Source organism: Echeneis naucrates, chromosome 1, assembly GCF_900963305.1.
Source record: "Echeneis naucrates chromosome 1, fEcheNa1.1, whole genome shotgun sequence".
NCBI lineage: Eukaryota > Metazoa > Chordata > Actinopteri > Carangiformes > Echeneidae > Echeneis > Echeneis naucrates.
Genome location: NC_042511.1, coordinates 23,973,983 through 23,998,568, shown reverse-complemented (window position 1 = coordinate 23,998,568; position 24,586 = coordinate 23,973,983). Strand labels below are relative to the sequence as shown.

Genomic DNA, 24,586 nt, shown 5'->3' with positions numbered 1-24,586 from the left:
CATATTGTTACCATGGTACTTCAAACTCAGGGCTCATGCGTCAGGACAAAACCATCCATGACAAAGAGGTGATGAGCACATGAAGGGCTCTAGTTCACTGTGACATTGTGACACTAATATCCAGTGCAGCGCAGGACATAACTTTCAGAGCAAAATCGACCAGTTTGTTCATAGCAGGTGGAGTCTGGGAACTTTTGCGAGCTGCGTTTCTCTGCAAACATGAGCTGTGTCGCTCCCTTGAAGGGGATTCTGAGTGACAAAGGTAAAACCTGCTATGCAATTTTAAACAATCCATCATTGTCTATGCAGATTACACTAAGCTGCTGTAGCCTTTTCTTCCAGTGCTAGTCTTCTAAAGTGGACTGAGAGTTTCTCCTGTGCAGGACAGGAAACTGCTTTACACACATTAAATCACTGCTGTTTGATATTCATTAATTCATTCCATTTGCACTGACGGGCTTTATTGGACACGTTGCACATTTCTGGTCAGTTCCAGCATTCATTCGCATTTAAACATTGATGAGTGCTGTAAAAGCCGATTACACTCTCTCTGTGTTCCTCTCTATTAATCCAGTTTAATTAGAGGCTAGTGGTCCCTGCAAACCTTTGGATGTTAATCCTTAAATCAAGTGATGTCATTGAATACCCACATGACTGGTTCAAACAGCATTATGAAAAACTGAAAAACACACGGTGTGTGCGAGTGAGTTGACGGCTGTGGGTGTGCGTATTGTGTGTGCACTACGGATGAGTGAAGGCAAGTCACTGAGAGGTGGACCTTTGTCCGGGGTCAGGTCCATTATTTATTCATGCTGATGTATCTGAGCGGCTACTTAATTGCACCAAGAGGAACCCAATTACCCGCAGAGGCCTCGCAGCTGCACTGTCTCACATTCACATAAACTGGAAGGTGTATCACATGCCATGCATCTTATTTACATTTGCAGAGCTCAGGTTCAACTCTGTAAACAAACAAAGTGCGTCCGTGGAGATGCTTGTTGCCTTAACAGTGTCTGATAGGAGCAAGGAAGGGAAAAAGATGTATCTGTTGAGAGAGAGGCTGGATGTTTGAAGTGTATGATTTTGTTGTTGTGATCGTGGTGGACAAAGGTACGGTCTTTATACCGCTTTTTTAATATGCTGCTATTTTTAATTTGCCCAAGTACCAGACAGGAAAAAAACTCATACTACATATACTCTGCTACAGTGGCCACCAGGGAGACATCATCTGATAGACATCAACACCAGCAGCCCACCAAGGAGCCCTTCTCATTTTTATTTGCTATCCTTTGTCTTCTTTCAGTTTTACCTTACCCAGGTGAATCTTTCAATATTTTGCCTAATACTGTCATATACAAAAGTATTCAGCCTTACTTTCTAGCACAGGGTGGTTTTCATCGAACAATTATTCTGCAGACAGACAGGGAGGGTATATTGACTAATTACATGCAGATTAAACACTGCAGTTGCTCGGGACTTATCCTGTTGAAAGACACGGTTCTTGAGGTTCTCTAGAGTCATGTTGCAGTCACCTATAGCTGAGCGATACATATCAGATAAAGTAGTAAGAAAAAAACAAAGCAGCCATCCGACTTTTGAAACTTTATCCTTAAGTTAGTGTTTCAACCCCTTTATTTTGAGTTTGTAAAAGGTCTTGTCTGGAGAACATATATGCACTGTCAACCGACCTGAAAACAAAGAGTTGGGAAAATAAAGGTGTTCATAATGAAGGATATATTTCATTTATATTATTATATAAAATTACCAAAATGAATGTGCTATGGTATTGTCACTCACGGTCACACTGTCATGGCTGAGGGGAACACTTGAATGAAAAACTTGCATTTTTCCTGTTACAGTTTAAAATGTCTGTGGTGAAAAGGCCAAGTGCCAATGGTGAATTTTGATTTCACAATCTTCAATATTACCTTATTCCTTGCTGCATTTTTTCCATCTTGTTCCCCCTACAGTCTGCCCTCCATCAGATCAGGCCTACCTACAGGCATCAGCCATTTTCCAGCAGCTGCGCGAGGAAAAGCCAGTCGCACTTCAAATTCTGCACTATGCGAAGAAAGCAGACACTCCACTACCTGAGAGCAGAGACAAAACCACACAGAAGCAGGCCTACCAACTCGCCTTCAACACACTCAAATGTATGATCACTGAAGAGCCTTGCATTATATTTTACAGTGGAAGGTAAATGTAGTTCAGATATTAAAAATGTTCCAGAAAAGGAGAGATTCACGGTTAAATTAATTTAGTGCCACAGGTGTGCAGAACCGAGGCACTACCTCTTCTCCTCTATACTTACTATATATTTTTTTAAGGAGAAGGAGGAGAAGGGAGAATCAGGACCCCCTAACTTTAAAGTGACAGGTCTATGTGTGTGTATCAGTCGGGGCTCAGGAACACAGAGGCTGCACTGTTTTTTCTGCATTTCTTAATCTTTTTTTTTTTAATGTAACCGCTACATTACTGATCATTTAATCACGAGGTTAAATCCTTGTCTTTATTTCTTTATTTTATCAGGCCAGTCAGTGGGCAGACCGGAGAGGACCCGCTGCCTGTAAACGATTTCTCCACTGTCAATTTTAATGACATCGTTAACATTTCTCAACACATAAACACAAAAGTTTCCTGGATAGCTCAACAATATGATCGGTTCAACGTAATGGCCCATCAGTTTTAAACATTTCTTTTCCTGTTTGGAGAAATTCGCTGGGGTGTTAGACGTTAGCAGAAGGCTATATTAGCCTACCCAGAAGTGTGTCATAATGGAGCCATTTCCACAAATTGGCGGCGCTACAGTAACAATATAACAATACATTTCTTGAAACCAGAATATGATCAGGGTGCTTTTTGAACACTGGAAATACATCATGTACTCATCCGGGAAGAAAAAAACCAAGAAGATCCCGCAGAGGTTTAAAATGGACCTTGAGCATCAGACCATCCAACAGGGACCTTCAACTTAAACTGGAGGCCGTACAAAAAGAGAAGGAGCTCCTTCAGCAAGACATGGAAGCAAAGAAGCTGGAGGCTCATATTGTCAAACAGCTTGCCAACATGGCTGACAAAGAGTTAGAGAAGACAACTCGCTTGCTGGAGGACCAGCGCCTTCATCAAGACTCACAAACAAAAGAGCTGGAGAATGACCTTGCGTTTGAGAGGACTACAACTGACAACCTGAAGGAAGAGATGGACAAGCTGAAGGCCACACTTCAGAAAGACAAGGAGGATGTAAAAACAATTCATGGGTGCTCCACTTCCTACAAAACAAAGCCTGAATGGAAAAAGAGAAGAACCTCCTCAAAACTACTCTGAACAAGAAAGAGGAAGAACTTCCCCGTCATTGTCTCCAATTTCAGCAAGAGAAAACCTCCCCGCAAGAAGAGAACGCTTCCCTCAAAACTACTCTGAAGTAGGAAAGAAGTTGTAGTAGAAGTAAACAAACTTCAACATCATGATCTCCAGATCAAAGACAACCTGACGAAGAGTCTGCAGGAAAAAGAGCAAGAGAGGGAGAAGATGGAGGCCTCCATGAAGATCCAGCTGGAAGAACTGGAGCGTAGAATCACCAAAAAGAAAAAGAAGTGGTACCAAACACTCTTCTGAGCCCATGTTGACTATTGAAGTTCAAACACTCATCCAAAGGCTAACCCTAAATCTAACCTGCACAAGAATCACCAAAGGTCATAGTGCAGGTGAAGTAAAGAGCAAGTTGAGGCCGACTGAGGTCACTTACCTGGGAAAAGATGCCATGCAACACCTTGGACAGGTTGGTACTGAAGCTGATGGAGCTCCTGGTTGGTTCAGGTCAAAATCTCCAGGTTTTCACTTTCTTCCCAATCCATAATGTGCTTCTTCCCATGGAGAGTAGCCCGATAGGCACCATCAGCAGGAACAACAGGGAGCCTCCAACTTCTCTGCAAGGGAGAACCAAGATGTTCAATACTAAGAATGACGTACCGGGCTACCGTCTATGAGTGCAGCTGAGGAGACATCTAAACATCCTTATCACCAAATATCAGAATGTGTCCATTTCCACAGATGTGAAATTAAACAAAACAACAGAGACAGTGACTTCTAACAACCGCACAAAAGTAGGGGTTGACGTACTGGACCAAATGGCTTGTCCTCACTAAAAGGTCATTATTATTGTTGTTGTTGTTGTTTTGATAGTAATCTCTAAGAGTTGTTTTCCCCTGAAGAGGCATGCGGCTCTCTTGTGTCTCTCACCTGCAGAGAGCAGAGTTTATCCTTCAACCATGATGGAGTCTAGTGTTAGCCGAAAGTGGCCGTTATCATTCTTTCATTGCATAAAAATTGAATGAACTTTGGATTTGATTAGAGTTGTTTATTGTCAGCACATCAGTTTCACTGTGACTTTTTAAGTTTTGTTTTCCCTTTTGCTCCATTGGCGAGCATTTGGTCTCTTATCTGTTGGTCTTTATCCGTTTTATCGCTTGTACATTTTCGCAGGAATGCCAGGTTTCCTCCTCAAGAGTGTTTTTAATAAAAACCATTCATTTTGTTAGTTTATTTATTAGCCTTATACAAATAAAGTTTATTATTATTTTTATCATCACATTGTCAGGATGCGAGTACAGGAAAGGAATTACAACTAGCTTTTCATTATGATAAATAAATGGACTGAATGAAATTTACTGCATTCTAATGGTGGGTGAATTTTGCCCGTCGGTGGTTTTAAGTATACAGTGACCACCGGCAGTTCTAGTGATAAGGCAGCCTTATCTCTATAATGAATAGCAGTGGAGTCGCAGCATGTGTCAACTCCAATATTCACTTTTGAATAGCAGCTTCAACTGCAGACTGTAGATTAAATAGTCATATAGTCATACATTTCTTTTCTCCGTGTGATTCCAAATTACTGGAGCTGGAGGTGCAGCAGATGCCTGTGTGGAAGGTGATAAGAGGCTGGAAGCCAGGAGCAAACGCACGTCCACACACAAAGACACACAAAGACACACACAGTCGACGTGTTTGGACGGTCATCACACACAGTTTTGCACTCAGTAAGGCCCCACATGTAGCGGGTGGCCAGTTCAAGAGATGATGGTCTCTGAGATGTCCAGCTCAGTGCAGGAGTGGTGAGCGGACTGATAAATATTTTAGATTACTAACAATGGGTCGAATGATTCAATGTGAAAGGAATCTGCTGTGGAGCTCAGCTCAGCCCCGGAGAACATTTTGGCATCAATCAGTTCATTGATCTTGTCATATTTTTACACTCATCGCTCTCCTATTCCAGACCATGGTGGAGGATGTGGTAGTAGCTAAAGAGACAACTGCTCCCCTCCGGCGTTGGTGGTGACCAAACTAAAAAGAACCCCAGCCCTAACCCGAAAAATACACCATTACATGGGAAACTCTTTGCAACAGCACCATCTGATAATAACAACAGCTTTGAAAATTTCAAGTGGCATGTCTTTTCTGAAACTACATCCCCAAAAATAGACTTAGCTCTGAACAACAGTGTGCACACACACACACACACTTGATTTAAGAAGAGGAGCCAACTTTGTGTATCATCAGACAGCACATGTCACGTGCCTTCTTAATTTATTAGCCTAACTGCAATTTCTGTGTCATGTATAGTTTTTTTGGATGAAATGCAGATCTTTGATGAAAGATGTCACTATTTAATGCAATTGGAAGCACAAAACAATTCCGTTTACCAAATTTAATAATCTAAACTTAACAACACACTTCGAACAAAACTGCTTTTGAATGTTTCTGTTGATGAACAACTTTTCTTTCTGTCTTTTAGACCAAGATTTACTTGAAGATGTCATCACTGACAGCTGTTTCCAAACCTCTCAGCACCTTGTGAGTCCTGCCAAGTTTTTCACAAGTCCTAACAACCCCACAACTGATTAAAAACCCTCCAGTGCTTATTCACTGATTGTTAAACTGTCTGCAAGTTATCCGTTCTTAAATGAAGTAGCTGTGCTCTCTTGGTCCATATGAGGGTGCTCCATCAGAATATGGTAAAATGCTGGGGAGGGAGGCAGGGATGCAGTTAAAGGCCATTTGTATTCAGATCTGCACACAGTCTGGTCAGTTATAGGTGGCAAATGATGCATACAGACGCACTATTCAACTGGGGGACTGTAAACGACACTATAAAACACTGTGCAATGACACACACATGGACAAAAAGAGATATACCCGGCTTGTGTGTGTGTGTGTGTGTGTGTAAATGATGACTTTATTGAAGGATGGGCGAAACATGGAGAGAGGTCGTTAGTCTTCAAGTGTGACTATAAAAACTGCCACACAGCTCTTTGTTATTCCACACACACCTTTTCTGCAACATACATTTTCTAAATCACATACACACACACAAACAAATACAGCCTGAGAAAAGTGGTGAATGGAAATGAAAGCCATAAGACTTAGAAAGGGATGTCTCCTCTTCTCTTGTGCTTAATGCAGTTATAATCAATGCTGTTATATTAACAATAAATCACTTGACTACCTGCATATGAGAGGTGACGCAGGCAATTATTTTCTCTTTACAGCCTGTTACTTTAGAAGTGGAGAAAGTGATTCACATGAAAGACTGTTGATTTTTCAACTCGAGAGCAAAACAATTAAACCCTTCCCCTCAGTCCTCCATCAGAAATACCACCGCTCAATTTCATACACAAGCATTGCCAAGTTAAAAACACAACGGAGAATCGTTAAAGTTTTTATAGACCTTCTCAGTGTGCCGGTCATTCAGGGTGCGGGCCAGTTGCAAAGTCTGATGATGTTAATGCCGCTCTTTGTGCCTGATTAATCGTTGGACTTAATTCTGATCTTCTCATTGTTTAAGTCTCTCCATATCGCCTGGATCTACATATACGTAACTGTTTGTTAATATGTTTTGAAAAATGCAGTGTCAGTGATGTCTGTGGCTTTAGGTGAACGCTGCCTTAAGAAGAAAGGACTCATGGTAGTATCAAAGGATGACGATGACCACATGACAATGATTACAATTATGATGGCGTCGGTAATGAACGTGCAGAGGTGGAAAGAGTACTGAAAATTTGTACTCAACAACAAGTTACATCTGTTAAATTGTATTCAATTACACGTAAAAGCACTGGTGTTAAAAAAGTAAAAGTAGAAAGTGCTCTTCTCAAAAACCAGGCTACCGTCTATGAGTGCCAAGTATGAATTACTTTTCAACCAATGGATGTCTCATTGCGTCGTCAATAGATTCGATTCATCTGTATAAAATATTTACGTTCAAAGCACATTTCTCTGACAATGTATAGAAAAATGACTTTTGTAAACAAATGTAGATAAAAAGCAGGAATTTCGTTTGGATAGCTCACTGACTCCACAAGTCACATCATTCCAGTCAGCCTCAGTTTATCCAACTGCCATACTGTTGTAGGACCCCAATAATAACAATAATAAAATTGAATAGGCAACACGCAAAATAACCGCTTGGGTTTTGCACAAAAGTGGAGAAGAGATTGGAGTGAAGTGGATGCTTCTGTAAGGGGTTAGGCCTGACGCTAATCATACGGATGCATTTTCATTCAGGAATCTTGAAGAAAGAGAAAAAGGGACTCCTTGTTCGTTAGCCTATTGTTGCACTATTTACCGACAAGCTAACGTGAACATTTTCAAAGGATGCTAGCTCCGTCTCATTTTAATATCAGGCTAACCAATGGCAGTGACAATATCTTTGCAGACTTATTTTAGCCAAACTATTAACCTTAACACCTCTTCCAACGTTGGCGGGCACGTCTCATTTTGTTGCCTCCATCTCCCTGCGTGGCAAGCAGAAAAAGAGCTGATGTCCGTGTGACGTCAGACGCTGCAGATCGTAAGGGCCAATCAGATATACAATCACATTCTGGTGCGCTAGCTGTAGAGATTTCTTTCAATTTGATTTCATTCACTTATTTTTACTCTGTAACGGCAGTTATTTCAAATGTAGCAAAGTACGATATTCAGAAGAAAGTATACTCAAGTAAAAGTAAAATTACAGATTTTTTAAATTACTCAAAAAAGTACAAATTACACAGAAATGCTACTCAGTTACTGGAACAGGTGTAAATGTAATTCATTTGTGTCTTGCAGTCTGCTGACATGTTGCCATTGGCGATGGTGATGCTCTTTGACCTCCAAAACCGAAGATTTCAGTCACACAAACATTCAACGAAAGAAGGAGAGGAGCCTTTGAAGGAAGTCAGGGAGCTGGAGAGCAGCCTGCACAGGTATGTGTGCAGATGTCAGGTTCACATGTATGTTCTTATTGCAGCTCTGGAAATGTTTCATCTGTTGCTTAGTTTCTCATAGTAGGCTAAATCTGGTAACCACTGTCACTAATAGTCATTAATAAATCCTAATCAAGACTGAAATCATGTGATCATCTTAGGTATTTATTCCAAAATGTGTGTGTGTGTGTGTCTACATGTGTATAACAGGTGGAAGACCAAGCTGGCAGCATCTCTAGCTCGCTGCAGAGTAAAACAGAGTCTGCTGAGTTTCTCCTGTTTTCTGTCTGATCATGTCAGGATCAAACAGCGCCAAGCTAAATGCCTGCCACTTTACACATGGGTCAATGCACTCAAGGCCAGGTACCAGAGCACACTGCACATCAAAATATATCCTTCCAATTCTGTTTTACTTCCTGGATCATGCCTTTGGCTTTGGGCATTAAGCATTTGTATTGCATATACTAAATCATTTTGCACTTCATCGTTTTCCACCTCTCTTTATTTGATTCACATTAAGACTTCACACCCAATCTGTCCGGGTGTTAATCTGCTGGCATCACATGTTGTAAAGGTAGACATATTGCAGCATTTTTGGTTAATGGTTGGTTCGCTGGTTAATAGAGTTCAATGGAGCATAATCAGTTAGTACGGCGGTTCCTTGGCGTGGGAAAAAAAACAAGAAAAAAGGGTTCTTGCTTTATGTTGCTGACCTATCGTGAAATATTTTGTGTCTTGTCCTCGGTAGCGTTGAGGAGGTCTGTGAAGTATTGCAAAGCGCTGGCTTTGGTGAAGTGAAGGATGTGACTGACCTCAGTGACTTGACATTCTGCAGGGACGCTCTCTGCCCAGACACACTTGTCTTCCCCAAACAATGCGAAGCTCTGCTACAGGAAAGCAGCCTCACCGCTGCTCATGTACTCGAGATGCAGGTAGAAGTCTGTGTGCAGTGAAGTGTGTAAGTGAGCTGAAAAAGCTACAAATCCCAAATGAGAAACATGGTTTCCTCTTTCTGGAGCAAGCCTCAGATAACTGGTGGCAGACTGCTGGAAAAAAATACTACAATGGGTAGATGGAGGATTACAAGAGTTTTCCTACTTGAGTAAAAAATAAATGTGTTCACTTATACAGAATTAAAAGTTACTTTCTGAAGTCAGATAGTCTGTGAGGAGGGATAAGGCTAGATACGAAAAAAATCACAAAAATAAAATCTCGCTTGTGTGAATAACATGGTTACTTACGTGGTTGTGTGCTGATCTGTCTCCCTGCAGGACAGGAGTGTGTGTGTGGCAGTAAGTGTGTTACGCCCCCTGCTGTTTGACAGCGCTGACGTCCTGGTTGTGGGTTCTTTCTCGGGGCTGACTGTGGCTCACATAGCTGTGGCGGCTGCTGCTCGCTCGGGCCGAGTGTTGCTGTGCGGTGCTGATCACACAGTTTTACAAGTCGAAGAGATTCAGGAATTGCTCAAAGAAATGGACATCAAGAGTGCGTAATGAGAAGAGAAATGGTCATATTCCAAAATTACAGTTCAATGATTGTCTGTTGACGTTCATCTTTGTGTTTCGCCACATCTGAAGATGTACGGATCTTATCAGAAGCATTCTGTGGTCTAAATGAGTGGGATGCCACCGTCCAGCATCTGAAGGTTATTATAGTGCTGCCTCAGTGTTCATCCTCTGCCCTCAATGACCCTGTTCCCACCATCCACAGTGAACATGGAGGTATGTAATCCAAGAAATACAAACAGATGAGGCCCAGTTCAAGTTCGCCCTGAGGCCCAAACACTGAATCCTCACACACGCACGCACACACAGAGCATGTGTGTTTTTGCAGCAATATAATCTGTGTCTTTAAATCTCTCAAATAAGTTTAAAATTCAAAACACGTTTCATTATGTTGACAGACTGGGATTTGTTGCCACACTTGTCTCATGGTTCTGTATCCCAGCGCAAAATTCACGCTATGACGAACCAGCAGGCGCAACTGTTAGCACACTCTCTTACCTGTGAGTGCAACACACACACACACACACACACACACACACACACTGAGAGAGAGAGCAAGAGAGAGCGAGAGGGAAGGGGAGGGAGATACAAAATATTTTGATCAGGAAAACATGTTGAAGAGTAAAAAGGTAAACTGGTGCCAGCTCAGTAAGGAGTGGACGTGAACACTTTTGCACATATTACACATGCACTGCTGTACCGATCAGCAGTCAGCAGAGTGGGAGGTCATTTTTCATTCATCCACTTTGTCCTTTTCTCCTGTCAGTCCCAAAGGTTCAGACAGTGGTCTACTGCACACGCTCAGTGTATCCTGAGGAAAACGAACAGCTGGTGAATAGAGTGTTGGAAAAAACACGTGCTCACCCCAAACTGCTCCCCTTCAGGTAAATACTTAATACACACAAACACACTCACACACACTTAGCTGCTTGCTTTCTCTCTGTGCAGGCATAATGAGTATTTAACTAAATGTCTGACTTTTCATTACCTGTCCACAGGCTCAAACCACAAACCAATGAGAAATCTGAAATTGGCCATGAACTGTGTGTGTGTTTTTTTTAATAAGATAAGGCAGAAAGCTGAAGGCAACCTGTCTGCCCTCTTTTGCGCCTCTTCCTATGAAACACTGCGAGAGACGATTGCCACCGTTGCTTTCCTGAAAGGGCCCATTACTTTGAAGTTGAGTAAAGGTGCTCTCACTTAGATGGAGTCTTTCATACAGTTTTATTCTTTGATCCACTGAGGCGGCTCTCTTCACTGAGCTTAAACAAGATGTCACTTTAGAAAACCAACCTTTATGACTGGTCTATACCAACTAATTCAACACATAAATTACACTGCACAAAGGTACAGCGATGTAATGAACCACTATTTTGCTTTAGAGTGCTGTCTGCTGTTAACCAGTGTCAATCTGCGTTCTGTGTAGGAGTCTGGGGCACAGTCTAATGAAATCCTGTCTCTGCTGGTTTAGTGGAATTTCAATTTCAAAGTACCACCATGGAGTTGAGTGACTGTCTCCCCGCCTTCTGCCGATCAGCTGTGTTGTCGAATCTCTTAAGGTTTTATGCATTCATATCAGCACACCAAATGTGAGCAAGAGTGAATACGTTGTCTCTAATCGTTGAATAAAATAATTATCAGATCACATAAACTATTATCGGTGTGAATCAGTTCGATAGATTTCTTCTCTTAGAAATCTTTAAAATTTGGCTGAGAGTCGCATATTCAACACAGATATTCTCATTCTAGACCCAACCACATTGGCAACAGCAAATCTGAAGCCATAGCCTCTCGAGGTGCATAGATTAGCATATTTTACATATCAGAGAACGGATGGAAAGCTGGGAGCCTTTCCAGAAAATATCGAAGAAGCCTCGGAGAGCGAGGGAGGCCCAGAGTCCTGTCTGCAGATAATCTGGCACAACAGCCCGACACCAGTCTATTGTTAGACTGAGCAGAAAACAATGCTGTGGTAATAAGTAGGGCAGCACATGCTGCACCTTCCAGAAGCACACAGTGAACCAGACCGACAGCAGAGCCACCATGTATGCAACACAGATTTTACAACAACATACAACATGTGATCAAATAACCGAAGAAACCGATCCCATCTGCACGCGAGGATGTGAGTGCATTAGCACAAACACTGACACTGTGTCAGCTCCTGCCAAACACAAGTACAATATGCTAATCGCAGTAAATGATCCTTCCTCTAGTCTCCAATGTGGGACTCTTTTAATGAGTGAGTAAGCATAGATTTACTGACAACCCACAGTTTTTCCTTTTTATGCCAGAAAACCACGCTCGACAAAATATCAATCATAGCAGCATACATTCTTTTACATCATTTAAAACACGTCCGGAGAGGAACATTCCTCTACTGCGTCCTTTTATTCCTGTTCATAAACTGTATTAATCTTTGTTCTGGGTTCACTTTATTGCTTTACCTTTACTCAACAATGACAGCGTCATGGGAAATTAAGTAAAATCTCAGTGTGTTATGCTGGACTCACACTGAGTTTTGCTGAAAAACTGCAGAGAATACATAACAGGATCGCTTTCAGGTATACATTAGATTGGATTCTCTTACATTAAAATAGATTTCAGTAAATGACATTACATTAAATGTAGTTTAACGTTGATGCATAAAATGTAATTGAGTGTACAAACACATCTTGGAGTCCCTGTGTCCCTTTCTGTCATCTTCAGTTTAGTGTGAATGTATTGTGAAAGTTGTTCTAAAATCAGAAATCCTTCATATTTAGAGGTGACTAAAAAGCTGGTTAAAATAAACCTCAGGGTTACTCAGTAAACAAGCAAAACATTACAGAGATTGTACACGATTAAAGCAAACAGAAATAATATATGTGATCTTAAAAATACAAGCGGCCAGTCAAAAAGACATGGGTAGTAAATTCATTTTAAAAAGTAAGAATACATTAAGATAATGATGAATGTCAGTGGTGGCCAGTACAAAACAGGACAGTGGAGTTGAAAAGTGAAATAAAATAATAATCAAGCAAACCAGACTGAAAGGCTGAGCGCAAAAGAAGTGTTGTTAGTTTTCAGAGACGAGAGTGTTGGTCAGTGTCCCACCAGCCTGTTGCAGATGAACTGAGGGGTCTCTGGTTCAAAGCTCAGAGTTATGTCTGAGAAGACCACATCATGACACCCAGCAACAGACCTGAAACTTTCAACCAAAGATTGTCCGATAAAGTTGCTCAATAAAACCGCAGAGCTCCCCTGCACCTGTTTCGGCCATAAAATGTTTATGCACACAAAACTCATTAAAACTCAACACGCATTCTGGGCTCCCCTGAGAGAATATCACCCTCGGCCTCAATTATTAAACTTTTTTGTCAGTTTCCATCCAGCCGTGGAGAAATGGAACTCTGCTTAAGTGCAAATGTGCACTCTCTCAATAAATCTGAACAGCATCTTGATTCCAAAAAAGGTCATATTAGCACACCATTTATAGTTTGGGCCAGATTTATTGGCCCGCTGAGAAATAACCAACATTTGCTACCATACTTAATGCTGAGGGGATCTAAACCAGATGTGCGATATACAGAACAGCTGGCAGAGCAGGGCCCCATAAACATGTTAATTCTGACTGCTTGTTCCTGTCCAGCCTGCACATGTCCACTGACTGCTGCAGTGATGGATTTTGACCCTAACTTGGTGTGTGTCCAAATGGACACTGTGTTTACGACCGAACCAGGAAAACAATTCAAGAACAACTGTCATCAGCTCTGTGAAGATTTAGATGTACAGCCTCAATCTGATGTTATCATGTAGGTGGTAAAAAAATAAAAACAAGAAATGAAAATGTTTACCATGTTCACAATCTTGGTGTAGCATTTTCATATTAGCACCAAATAAATAAGGTACGTCTGAGGTTGATGGGAATGCCAACACATTTATATGATCTGATGAGAAAGGGAAAACCTTTACTTGTCCAAGACATGAGCTGAACCAAGTTTAATGAAAAGAGTTGAACTACAGACATATCCACATCATGATTTGCTCCCCTTTGACCCGTCTGCCACTCCACTCCAAAAGTAAATATGAGGAGGCAATGATTACTGAATTGAAACTGCCCCGTGAGTTGTAGTCGCTCTGCAGTCTCACCTGCTGCTCTGCTCCTCTCACAGGGTGAACGGTCCCATTTTCCCTGTTGAGTCCCAGTCAGAAGACGCAACAGACCCCAAGTTCTTCAAACTCGAACCATCTCAGTTCACCAACGGCTTCTTTATAGCCAGATTGTCCCGTCAGGTAAGGAAGCAGAAAGTGTGTTTGTGTGTGTACATAAAAATGCAGAGGGTAAGGTTTTATCAGGAGACTGAGGGGGAACAGAGATTTTGTGTGTGTTTGTGTGTGTTTGTGTGTGGGTTAGGGGGTATTTGTTTGAGCGCAGTGTGTGATTGCTTTGCGACAAGACCTTCCAGTAGTGCTGAGGCTGCACTCTTTTACTGTCTGTCTGCTGGGAGGTGGGTCGGCTCTGCTTATCTGCACACACACACACACACACACACACACACACACACACACACACACACACACACACACACACACACACACACACACACAATTTCTCCCCGAAACACTGCAGCATTATTCCAATACTCCATAAAAAGAGACAAGTTAAAGATGAAGTACGTCCGAGCTGCTGAAACATTCCAGTCCTTTAGAGCAAAGATGAATGGATAATTCTTTGTGTCGTTCTTCCCTCCACCCGCCGGCTGCGTTACATCACGTTGTTGCTTAACCTATTTGCCCCTTCCTCTGTCTTCCCTCTTGCTCCACTCATAAAAGAACAATACAATAGAAGGAAATGAGATGCTGCTCTTCTGATCCCCTGCAGCTCGAAAAAAATGGTGCAGAGTGAGGACTGTGTGTGTGTGTGTGTGTGTGTGTGTGTGTGTTGGTATTGGAAAGATATGAACACACACACATAAGTAGATTCCTCTCAGCTTTCTAGTGACAGTTCAGTCATTTAAAAATGAATGCTCATGCACAATAAAAACAGACGTCCACATCCTCTAAGCCCCGAGTTGGCTCGTTCCTGCTCAGATGACTGACTCCACAAGACAAACTGTGAAGAAGTGCAGAGGCAACAAGAGATCACCTTGAAATGTGTCTTCAAGTTGAATGAGTCATCTGGGAGCAATATCCTCAATGTCATGTATGTCTGTATAAAATGTCATTGTTATTGCTGAACCAAAAGTGGGGGACAGAGTGACCGATGTGAACCACGTGCACAAAAAGTAATGTGTGTTAAACACAACAAAGTTGACGGGCTGCTGTCATCCAGCTTTGTTTAGTCCATGGCTGCATTGTTCTTTCTTTTTAACAAACTCATTTTGGCAGCACAATTAAAGGGGTCTACAAATGACTCAAAGAACATTGTGCTGTCAAGAAAGAGGAGTGAAAAACAGATTAAACACTGAAGAGTGACTGAAAGGCACATTCACAGGATTCACTTTCATTAGAGAAGACAGTTCATGCAGATTCAGACTGACAAATGAAGATAAAGGGAGGAAGGTGGAGAAAGGCTTACAGGTGACATTAGAATTATTTCTCCAGAGCCACTTTCAGTGTAACTCTACTTAAGTGAAATAGCATTTCGATATCTACAGAGTTATGCTGACTGTAGGAGCCAAAAAATCTTGACTTGATCTTGAGGATAGATCGCACTGGTCTTTGATACATTCATGTCCCTTCGTATTAAACGCACCACTGTTGGCAGTTCGGGCAGGATCCAATATTAACTGTTATTCTGTCACACCATGCATACAGACTGGATATAGCTGATTTTACTCGGTAATGAGCTGAAACAAATGTGTGAAAATCAGAAAATAAATGATTTAATCTTTTTAGCTGCCATTAACTAATAAGATTATGAGCATTCCCAAGCTGGAATAACATTTATTTTAACCTCGTTTCCCTTTTCCGTTCCACTGCATGAATTTAACATATGAACAGTTCTCACAGCTGATGGTGTGGTCATAAAGTCAAAGAAGAAAATATGAGTGGCTTATTTCTCACACTGCTCTGAGGCGATGTAAGAGCCTTCAGACCTCCTCCTCCTCCTCCTCCTCCTCCACAGAGTCACTTTATGACTGCATTTTCTTGTCTACATCTCCTTGTTACCCCAGAGACTTGTAGTTTTAATGTGTTGCATCTTCTCATCATCTTAAACTGCCCTTGGTGTTTCAGGCAGATCCCACAAAGGTAGAAACCGTCCAGGATGTGCTGGCAAGGGCGGCAGCAAAGGGCCTCCTGGGTGAAATATTTTCCGAACAGTCAAAACCTGGGAAAAGAGGTAAAAGCAAGAAGAGTTGTGCAGTTTCAGCCGACAGCAAACCCCCATCCCCATCCGGCCAACAAACAAAGGAACTTGAAAATGGACAAGATCCAGTCGCATCTCCAGGAAATCAAGAAGAAAGAGGCAGTGAAATCTTCAAGGGCAGCAAGGACAAAGATGAAAATCAAAAGGGGGAAGAAGAAAAGAAGAGGAGAGTGCTTAAAGGGCGCAAACGAAAACTTAAAATACGACACAAACAAACTGACAGGTCACCTTCGCTCTCAAAAACCCACAAGAAGAAATCACTGAAAAGGAAAATGAACACTGATCACAATAAGCATCTTAGAAAAAACAAACGGCGAATACCTCGTCTCACTCTGACATTAATGTCCTCTGCAAAGCCATCCATCCACTTGTCTCCAATCACAGCCCTTGCGCACAAGCTAAGTGACAATGCAACGGTTAAATCACAACAAAGTGTCTTTAGCAGCTCTTCCTCTGCTGGAAAACATCCCTCACCTCTTTGTCCTGCATCACTTCCTCCCCCCGCAGCCCCCAAGGAAGTGCAGAGAAAAGACTCACAGCCTCGTGGTGCAGGGAAGACACTGAAGGATTTAGCTAAACCAGTGAGTCCATTTAATCCTACGAGGAAGGTGGTCAGACCAGAGGAAGTGTTGAGGGCTGCATACGCCGTCCTTCCACCCATCTCCTCCCTGTCCTCCTGCTCTCTGCACAGCAGGAGCAGCAGTTCTCTCCATCATACCTCACAGTCTCAGCACCCTGAAATGTCCGCATCCTCTTCCTAGATCTCTCTGCCTGGACAGCTGATGTTGAGGTCTGTTGTACAACACAGAAACTGTTATCAAACTGCAAGGCACTGCAAAGCCAGTTAATCAGAAATATTGAAACAAAAAGCCTTAAACCTTGTGTGCTTCAGAAAACCATGTATGTTTTGGCAGTAAATCAATTAAGTGATTATATGATAAAAAAAAAAAAATAAATAAATAAATAAACAGCTCTGGTCTGTGCATGAATGGTTCAATTCTTAAGTTATACATCAAGGGCAAACCTCCACTTCCATCTTAACACGTTCAAAGGAAATGATTCAACAAATATGCTCAATTTAAACTGCTCACACGAGGCCACAAGGCAAAAACTACTGGGAATAAAATCAGATGATATATATATATTTAAAAAAAATCAAGTCACAGATGCACAAAAGCCAAGTGGTGTATTTTATAATGCTGTTTATTCTCACAATTGGTTACATTGATAAAGTGTACAAATCAGTGAGCAGCAAACTGAAGCCAGCACATCCATCTGTGGGAAATGGAGTGTGTTCACGTGTGTGTTGTTGTTGTCGTTTATGTGTGTAAGCTTGACAGAGACACTGGGAATCCACTGCTGTTACAATCACCTCCTTCATCTTCCTCCTCCTCCTGACCAGCAGTGCACCCCCAGCTCTCAGGGAGCTGTACAAGGTGAAGATATATTCCTTTATCTGCAAAGCGGAGCTTGTTGTAGCATTGTGAGTTAACCAGAGACAGACAACAACACTGAGTCAAGAGACTTTACTTGCCCCAACTAATAAAATCAGTATATACCTTTATAAAATAGAATAAATAAAATAAAAAATATTTCTGTTCAGTACATACAGTCGCTCTTTCAACCGTCCAAGGGCATGCAAGGCTTTATATGACTTTCTGTTTCTCGAGATCAAAAGAATGCATAGATAATTGCTCAGTTAAATTCAGTATCAACTTAAGTGACAACAAATTTCCAATCGCCCTCCTCTCTCTTTTCATTATTTGCTCTCATATTTTTTTTCCTATCTACAACGATGCATGTCAATATTTTACACTTTGGCCATTTGGTGAGTTGTCAAAAAAGGCATTTCATTTCAAGAAAATAAGAGAAACTGAAGACATTCAAAAATGAAAAGATAGCTTATAACAATGATTAATGCCAAATGTTACATTAAATGGATTCTATGTACACGACAAATTTCAGCCATCTCATTCACATTTCAACATCCTTGTGACAAAAGAAGGTGACGTGGCTGAGTTTTCTCAATAAAATCTCAATTATACTCCTAGTTCCTCCTTCTGTATGTCAAATGTGGAGTTGAATGTTTTAAAAATATTAAAGCAGAGTCCCTGTCAAGCTTTTCTTCCTTACATAGAGCATCGACAATAATAATGAAACTGGTTCATTTCTAACCACAGGCCGTGAACCTTCAACTTCAAATCAAACTGTTGCTGATTAAATTGGCAGATTTAATCGACTGCTAGAAGCTACTGTAAGTTACAGCCCCATGTTTCCAACAACTGGTCTCAAGACTTTTCCAAGCCAGATCATTTTTATTCTGCCTCCTGGGAAAATGAAGATGCACGCGATGGATAGTACACAAGATTGTGCTTAAAGACAAAGACTAAAGCTGTGAAAAAGTTCATATTACCAGCTGATGATTTTATAACTGACATGGGGAGAAGGGAGCATTATTTGCATTACAAAGAAAAATGTCATTAAAATGTTATTAAAACATTTTTCTTAAGATTTTTTTTGTGGTTGTTTGGATGCTAAGTATAGAAAACTTGGAAAGCAAACCTGTGTTTGGATTTAGACTTTCATGTTCAAAGGTTCAGAGTTTGGCCGGAGCTGCAGCAGCATGAAATTCACCAACTAATTAACAGCAGCACATTACTCTGCACGCTGTCAGTAAAAAAATCTTCCATCTGCTGAATGATAAAAAAAACAAACGGTCCCTGTAGTTCGCTGGCTGCCATCTTCAACAGGTCAAAGCTTGAGTACACAGATTTATTTATTTTTTTTCATCCTTCATTTTTGTCATGTGGTTGAAAAAGTCTTTGAGGAACTTTTTCTATGCAATGACATGCTTTGCTTTTAAAAATAATGCCAAAACTACTCTATGCATTAAGTCAGTTAGCCAGGCAAACTATGATACAGCATTATAACACCCTATTATTTTGTACAACCTTGCTCTAAAATGATTTAGGATTTTGAAGGTTTCCCTCTTACTGTTTTCCTAACCACCCTGAGGACAGCGGAGAGCGTTGATCAACTTCAGCTATAATAAGGATTTAGAAGTGAATAATTGAGATTTGTTTGAGGGGGGAGAAAAAAAAAAACAGCAAAAAGGCAACGTGTGACATGATGAAAGTAAATGTGCAGTGAGCAAGTAGGCAATGGGGGGAAAAAAGCAGAAGGTGCTTTCAAGTGAACAGACCAAGGAGACAGAGTACCCAGGAAAGACCTGTTGTTTGAGTCAACACGGCTCTCTGTTGGCGGTCCTCTTTAATGACCAACGCTGGAGATAAAAACGCTCCCTCCTTCTCAACTCCACACAGTTCAGAAAACATCATCACAACCATATGCAGGTATAAAAACATATTCCTCAAGTTTTCTTTTTCTCATGCCACCAATCCTCTTTTATTAGTGGATATGAGGTCTCTCGGGACAGATACTGAGGTGGGATTTAAAGTCAAATTTCCTCCAGCATGTGCATCAAAGAGCAGCAGCAGCAACAACAGTCTCCATGTTGGGAGCAGCAGTTTATAACTGTTTACCACAAAGCAAGGGAGCAGACAAGAGGGGTAACACCGTCCATCTCCATTATGGATATCGTCTGTCATTTTCCCCGCGATAACGGAAAAGTCAAAGGGAGATGTAAACAGAAACAAAACTTTGAATGTTTTCAGGTGAAAGGTCACCATTCGTTTAAACCCCAGGCTGATTTACACACGGCCAATGACAAACAAAGAGCCAAGAAGACAGGATAAACAGTGCGGCTTCTGATTTCTCATCCCTTCAGTCTCGGAAAGCAGCAGTAGTGTATTGATATTATCTAGAGTGATTCAGCTTTCTAGAAAAGGTTCATGCAGGAGCAGCTGAGCTGATGAGCGTGCTGACTAATGGCCAACTCTGTTTTTATCTGGAGCAGCTCTTTTCTCCCTTTTGTTCATCGTTTACTGATCACACACATAATGAGACACAATGGCTTTCGTGATTCCTTCCCCCACTTTACCGACTTTTATGTTACAGGCTACTGAGAATGATGAGAATGACAGACAGAGGAGAAAAGCCACTGGAGACTAACAGGACAATCAGGTGAGTGACAGGGAGGTGAGGCCAGGTGTGCAAGGTCATGCTGGCAGCACAGGCATAGACACAAATGCAATAAGATCGTGGCTAGATCAGCTGTTTGGGCAGCAATGAGCTCCGTCATCACACGTGCAGTGCTTGAAGAAACACTTCCTACTTCAATACTGGCTCTTCTCCTCACTCCTCTGTGGGATGAGTTACTTCTATGTACAGCAACACCTTCACAATCTTTCCGAAGTTTCTTGTGTTTGTTCCTTCCCGACGTGAGTCTTGATTCAGCTTAGTTATTTTGAAGAAAGAAACTTGAATTGCTGCTCGAGAGCCGATAAAACTCTCGAGATGAAATTCCGAGTTGCTCCCAAAAAGGAATTGTGAGAAGCTTTCCCGAGCCCTGGAGTTCTGCTGTGTTTCAGTGATTACTGGGGACTGTGGTGGCAATGGGTTTCGGCAGCGATGTGACTGGTTACCATGGTGACTGGGGGGGTTGTGTCAGGGAGCAGGTAGTGCTTGGCCACGGTTACTGTGGCAACTCAGTGACAGGTCTCTTTTGTTTGAGGGTGTCGATGAGAGACAAGACCCCTCTCTTTACGCTGGTTGAGACCCGACGAGACACCGAGTCACTGGGAGGCAATGAGCCACAGGCCTTCTGGGAGGGGGGGCGAGCGACCAAACATTTCTGGTACCGCAGCTGAAAGAGAGAGTAGGGGGGAGGAAAGGCAGGAGAAAGAGACATAGTGTAAATAACAGAGAATTACAACTGCACAGTATAGGAATATGAACGTGTGTGTAAAGCTGGTCAGGGCAAGGCTGCTATCTGTGATCGATAAAAATGACCAATGACTCTTGTCACTGTGAATCAGTTTTAGTATGTGTGTGTGTTCATATATCCAAAGTTCTGATGTGTGATCAATAGTCCAGCCAGCAGTGAACTAATCTTGTGAGTCACATAGCAGAGACAAGGAGGGATGATTAACCTAATGGGCTGCATTAGAGCAGAAACAGCACAGAGGGCATTCTGGGCAGCGATCACAGACATTATAATGACAAAATAAAAACACTGTAAAGTCATTGTAGGGATTAATAATTCAATGGACATATTTCCTCTCTGAAAACCTTTCCTGCAAAGAAGTAACATGTAATACAATTTAAACAATAAAAAAAAAATCTATTCAAGATGACTCTCTGGGACATCCTCTTTCAGAGAAAAGTGATAAGAAAGCACTATATTTTATCTTTTAGTGGCTTCTCTTCATTTGAAAGCGTGTTTTACAACATTGGTGATTTGACAGAGGGTCCCATTACAACCTGAAAAGAGCATATTGGTTAGACAGTAAAACATCCATCTGTCAAGACTGGAAAACTAAACCAAAACTAAAGATAAGCACATCCACTCAAAGAGAGAGCAGCTATAAATGTCTCAGCATGTCTGGACTTCCAGGGGATGACCTTGGTTTTATTATTTGCAAGATGGATGCATTTTAGCATGTAAATTAACAAGACCACTTTCAAGAAAATGAACCATGTGGACCCCCACCAGTTTAACTGGAAAATATGAGCATGCATCAAGCATGCATTGAGTAACCAATGCAGGAAGAGCTGGTTCACAGTATTTGCGTCCTCCTCGCTCACTGACTCACCATACAAGCTGCCTGCACAGCCTCGGACACACTGCCAGCATTGGGCTCACACCAGAAAACATGACAGTCAAACCGATGCCCGCCCGCATCCATGATGAAGGCAAACGTGTGCACGTCACGCCCAACACCCATGAAAGACAGGAAACGCACACGACACTCCACCAGCACTTCCTCTTCATCCTGGTAACAAATATTCAGTTGAGATTGGCAATAATTCCTCAGACAAATAGGAGACATTTCTTTGTAATAATCTTAGTTAACTTTTCATTTGAATCATGGCAGAATAAAACCTAATAAAAAAAAAAAAATACAGTTGAGATTAAAGAGCGACACACATTGACACAGGGGAGCAACCCTTTAAATAAATCCACTGGAGCAGCAGGGCTTTAAGTGCCTTCCTGTTGAAGCTGAAATCCATAACTTATTTAAAGGAAAATGGAAAAAAAAAAAAAAGTAATTTTGTGTCATCTGCATGGTTGAACATTATGACTTGATATGCAAATTTAACCTGAGTGGAACTCACTCATTCATTATGCTGGAGAGCAGCTTGCTGCCTTCCTGGTTGACAATTCACAAGTTTTGCAAATTTATATTGAACATTGACATGAACGGACCAAAGTTGAATGTTGGAAATAAGCGGCAGATGCATTGGATGCTGTTGTCGTTGCCTGTACATATTAGATTGTGTCTCGCTACAGAAGAGAGGAACAACAGGAATGGATATATTTCACACTCAGACGATTAACGCGTCGAATAAAGGAAAAGGAAGACACGTACAAGGGCAACAGCAATAGTGTTTCTGACCTTATCTTTACTGATGGTGACAGTAGCATCTGCCACATTCAGAGCTACTGGAGTCCAGTCCTCTTTGCCCGAAGAACCAATTAAACTGTCTATTGCTCCATTCAGTATATCCATACCTGGACCAGAGTGTTCAACACAAACAGAATATTATTTATTTTTTAGAAACGTTCATCATAAACACATTGTTAATAATCTTGCATCATCTTATATTGGGCATCGGTCCTGTATGTAGGCGTGTGATTGTGTGTCGAACTGACCGATTGGCCTGGCCACTGGCATCATCCCGAGGTAGTGCACCTGAAACTTCTGGACCAGCTCTGTCTTTGGTGTGGGGAATTCTGCTGGAGAGAAGCCCCACACAAGTTCAACAGTCGCTCTCAAGGGTGAAAAATGTCCTTAATATAAATAAGAGCCAATAAAGATTTACAGATGGCCCCTCTAGTGCAGCCTTCCAGTGTATTATTTGGAAACGCACCCTGTCTTGGAGCCTTATAAAGTATATCTTAATGTCAGAACAGTTCTAGATGAAGGATCAAAAATTCCACTGAGGTAGTTGACTGAACAATAACTGATGTTTTGTCATTCTGGTCCATTAAAAAAAAAAAAAACTAAAACACACTGGCATTATTTGGCATTAGCATTGTTTAGCCCTGCAAAAACATGCAGCTCCTTTTGTCGTCCCTCTTTGTAATGCAAAGGATGTTACACCTTTAAATTAATGTCTGAGACCAGGTTAATTTAAAATAACATTCCCTACCTTTTCATTATTTACTGCATGTTGGTATTTTATAAAAAAGTTTTATAAAAAACAACTTTTCTTTGGGGTTTTCCCATTTACATGTGTTTATGTGAAAAGTGAAATTAAGCCAATTTTTTTTTTCTGCCAGAGCCACAGGGAAATAAAGTATTGACTGGAAACAGAAACTGCATGTTATCATGTTTATGATAACAACTTGAGAGAGCCACAAAACAACAATTTCTTTAAAGATACTGCTTTAACACTGTTCTCCTACATTTTTAGATAATAATTTCAGATAATAAACATTGGACCATCAACTTGTCTTTTAACTGGAGTACAAGTGAAGCTATGGAGCAACGTTCCTGCTTTGTGTGCTGGATACCTGGAACCTGTCAGTGAAGCACAATGACAAGTAGAAATGTGGAAAGACTACAAGCAAGTAAATATGAATATCAACACAGCAAGATTTAAAATATGCAAGCCTTTTTTTTTTTTTTTTTTTTTTTTTTTTTTTTTAGGAGATGGGAAATGCATTCAACATTTGGCAGCTTTCAGCATTACACACCAAATACCTTTGGTGTGTAACGCTGACTGCAAACATTATTGAATTTTGGAGATAACTTTATGCAGCGTATTTGAAGCAAAAGGGGCCCATCCATCATTTATTCAAAGTGATGGATGTGAATCTTCTGAAACACACAGATTTATTTCAGATGGCCCCAAATTATTCATCATATTGACCTGAATATAGGATAACTTCCAACATTTGCTTTTGAAAAATAATCTAAGCAGATCCTCATAACTGAAAGGTAGTGCTCCTGGAAGAGAAATATGGACTGTAGTAATGTGCAACACCACATTTGTGTATCTTTGTGTGTCACTCACATACTCACCCACTTCTCCGCTTTTTTATTTTATTTTAATTTTATTTATTAATCATCGTGACAGCTGAAATTCTTAAATAATTGGCTAGATTTCCTCTCCGATTCCCTAAACTGAACTGTTTTTCAGTCTTTTGTCTTGATTTTATTTCCTCAGGGGCGGCAAAACAAATTACACAACCATCAGAAACTTCTGCTGGATGAAACGGGCTAGAGAGACACTTAAATATGACTGAACATACCGGAAACACTTTCCCACCAACATAAAGGCTACAAATTTCCCAAAAAAACACAAAACATTGTCCTGCCTTGAGACCAAAACAGAATTTGTAGAAGTGTTTGTCTTCCTAC

At 41.2% G+C, this 24,586-nt stretch overlaps 2 protein-coding genes across 7 annotated transcripts in view; one reads left to right on the top strand and one right to left on the bottom strand.

Annotated features, from left to right (window-relative positions):
• Positions 1–219: 219 nt before the first annotated feature.
• Positions 220–16,858, top strand: LOC115043029 (putative methyltransferase NSUN7). The gene is made up of 12 exons (XM_029501105.1): positions 220–262; positions 1,971–2,153; positions 5,792–5,850; positions 8,104–8,240; positions 8,451–8,603; positions 8,989–9,172; positions 9,512–9,725; positions 9,818–9,961; positions 10,144–10,245; positions 10,512–10,629; positions 13,900–14,020; positions 15,965–16,858. The coding sequence occupies exons 1-12, from the start codon at positions 220–222 to the stop codon at positions 16,856–16,858; spliced, it is 2,352 nt and encodes a 783-aa protein (XP_029356965.1).
• A 433-nt stretch (positions 16,859–17,291) lies between these two features.
• The window catches only part of apbb2b (amyloid beta (A4) precursor protein-binding, family B, member 2b), a 45,365-nt gene continuing 38,070 nt past the window's right edge, over positions 17,292–24,586 (bottom strand). For 5 of the 6 annotated variants that reach the window (XM_029497368.1, XM_029497363.1, XM_029497369.1 and 2 more), the window contains 4 exons: positions 22,873–22,956; positions 22,616–22,731; positions 21,812–21,991; positions 17,292–20,862 (listed from right to left, as the gene is read on the bottom strand). In XM_029497368.1, coding sequence (XP_029353228.1) covers positions 20,692–20,862; positions 21,812–21,991; positions 22,616–22,731; positions 22,873–22,956 — 551 coding nt within the window. In that variant the 3' untranslated portion in view covers positions 17,292–20,691. The remainder of the gene's footprint in view (positions 20,863–21,811; positions 21,992–22,615; positions 22,732–22,872; positions 22,957–24,586) is intronic. The other variant, XM_029497367.1, reaches the window with a different exon arrangement.